This window comes from Austrofundulus limnaeus, unplaced genomic scaffold (assembly GCF_001266775.1).
Source record: "Austrofundulus limnaeus strain Quisiro unplaced genomic scaffold, Austrofundulus_limnaeus-1.0 Scaffold1336, whole genome shotgun sequence".
Classification (NCBI taxonomy): domain Eukaryota; kingdom Metazoa; phylum Chordata; class Actinopteri; order Cyprinodontiformes; family Rivulidae; genus Austrofundulus; species Austrofundulus limnaeus.
The window spans coordinates 1-1,009 of record NW_013953738.1 but is presented as its reverse complement, the minus strand read 5'-3'; the positions used below and the strand labels follow the sequence as shown (position 1 = coordinate 1,009).

The window sequence follows — 1,009 nt, the reverse complement described above, 5'->3', positions numbered from 1 at the left end:
GTCAGACTCTAGCTATTTCTGTGACCATTGTGGGTTTTTCTTTCATTCAACGAGGGATAGCAACAATATCACCCAAGTTGATGGTCACAGGCAACAACAGGAGGCTTCAGGAGTCAGCTGTAACCAAAACGGTCATTGTGCACACCAAATATGAAAAACCTAAACTATTAAAGTCAGTGACATTTTGTGTTTTACAGCTATCTTTTTTTTAATGTCCATTTCAATGACTGCTGGAATTTTCCTTATCTGGGAAATCATGAATCCTCACTGTTTGTCCAGTCCACCCATCAAAGCCAATTGAAACAAACCAAATAAACTCCATACCTGGCTCCTCTTTCCTCTTCTTTCCTGCTGGCGCCTCTTCCTCATCAGTGTCTTTACGAGCTGATCTCTTCATCCTCTTTCTGCTGCCAAACATATCATCATCTTCATCTGTGGAGACCTCCTCTTCCTCATCCTGAGGAAAGATCCCTGGAAAGAGAAGACAGAGTAATCTAAGATGATGCCAGGCAGAAACACCAACCAATTTTTTTGTATTTTTGAGGAAAATTTGAGGAAAGCAGCACTTTTTTTTTACCTTCACTGAGGTCACGCAGCCTGAAATGTAACAGAAAAGCATTTCAATCATTCATTTGGGTTATTGATTTTTTTCATTGACACACAGAAATTCATTTTATTCTTTTAACTTGGTTCTAAAACTTGGTCCAATGACCTTTTTAATGATAATGATGTGCATGCTCAGTGTTAGTATACTGCAATGCATTTGTGGTCTAGAAAAGTCCATGCCTATTTCCAGTTTGTTGAAATACACCCAGTATAGATGAGGCAATCCTAGTCATTGAGGGCCACCGTGTTGCATGTTTTACTTGTTTCCCAGTTCTAACACACCTGATTCAGTGATTGAATTACTTTTGCAAGTTTTGCAGAAGTCTGTTAAAACACATGAATTAATCTAAAGTAGATTGATCTTATCGAGTGTTAGTCAATTATTTGAAAAAAAGCCATTTTC

General features: G+C 38.2%; 1 protein-coding gene across 1 annotated transcript; it reads right to left on the bottom strand.

Annotated features, from left to right (window-relative positions):
* Positions 1-324: 324 nt before the first annotated feature.
* LOC106535009 (probable nucleolar protein 5-1) lies at positions 325-597 on the bottom strand (the record flags this gene model as incomplete). Its single annotated transcript, XM_014031858.1, is given in 2 exon segments — positions 325-471; positions 578-597. A coding segment is annotated over 1 exon segment (94 nt), but the record flags the coding sequence as incomplete, so codon positions are not given.
* Between the last annotated feature and the right edge of the window lie 412 nt (positions 598-1,009).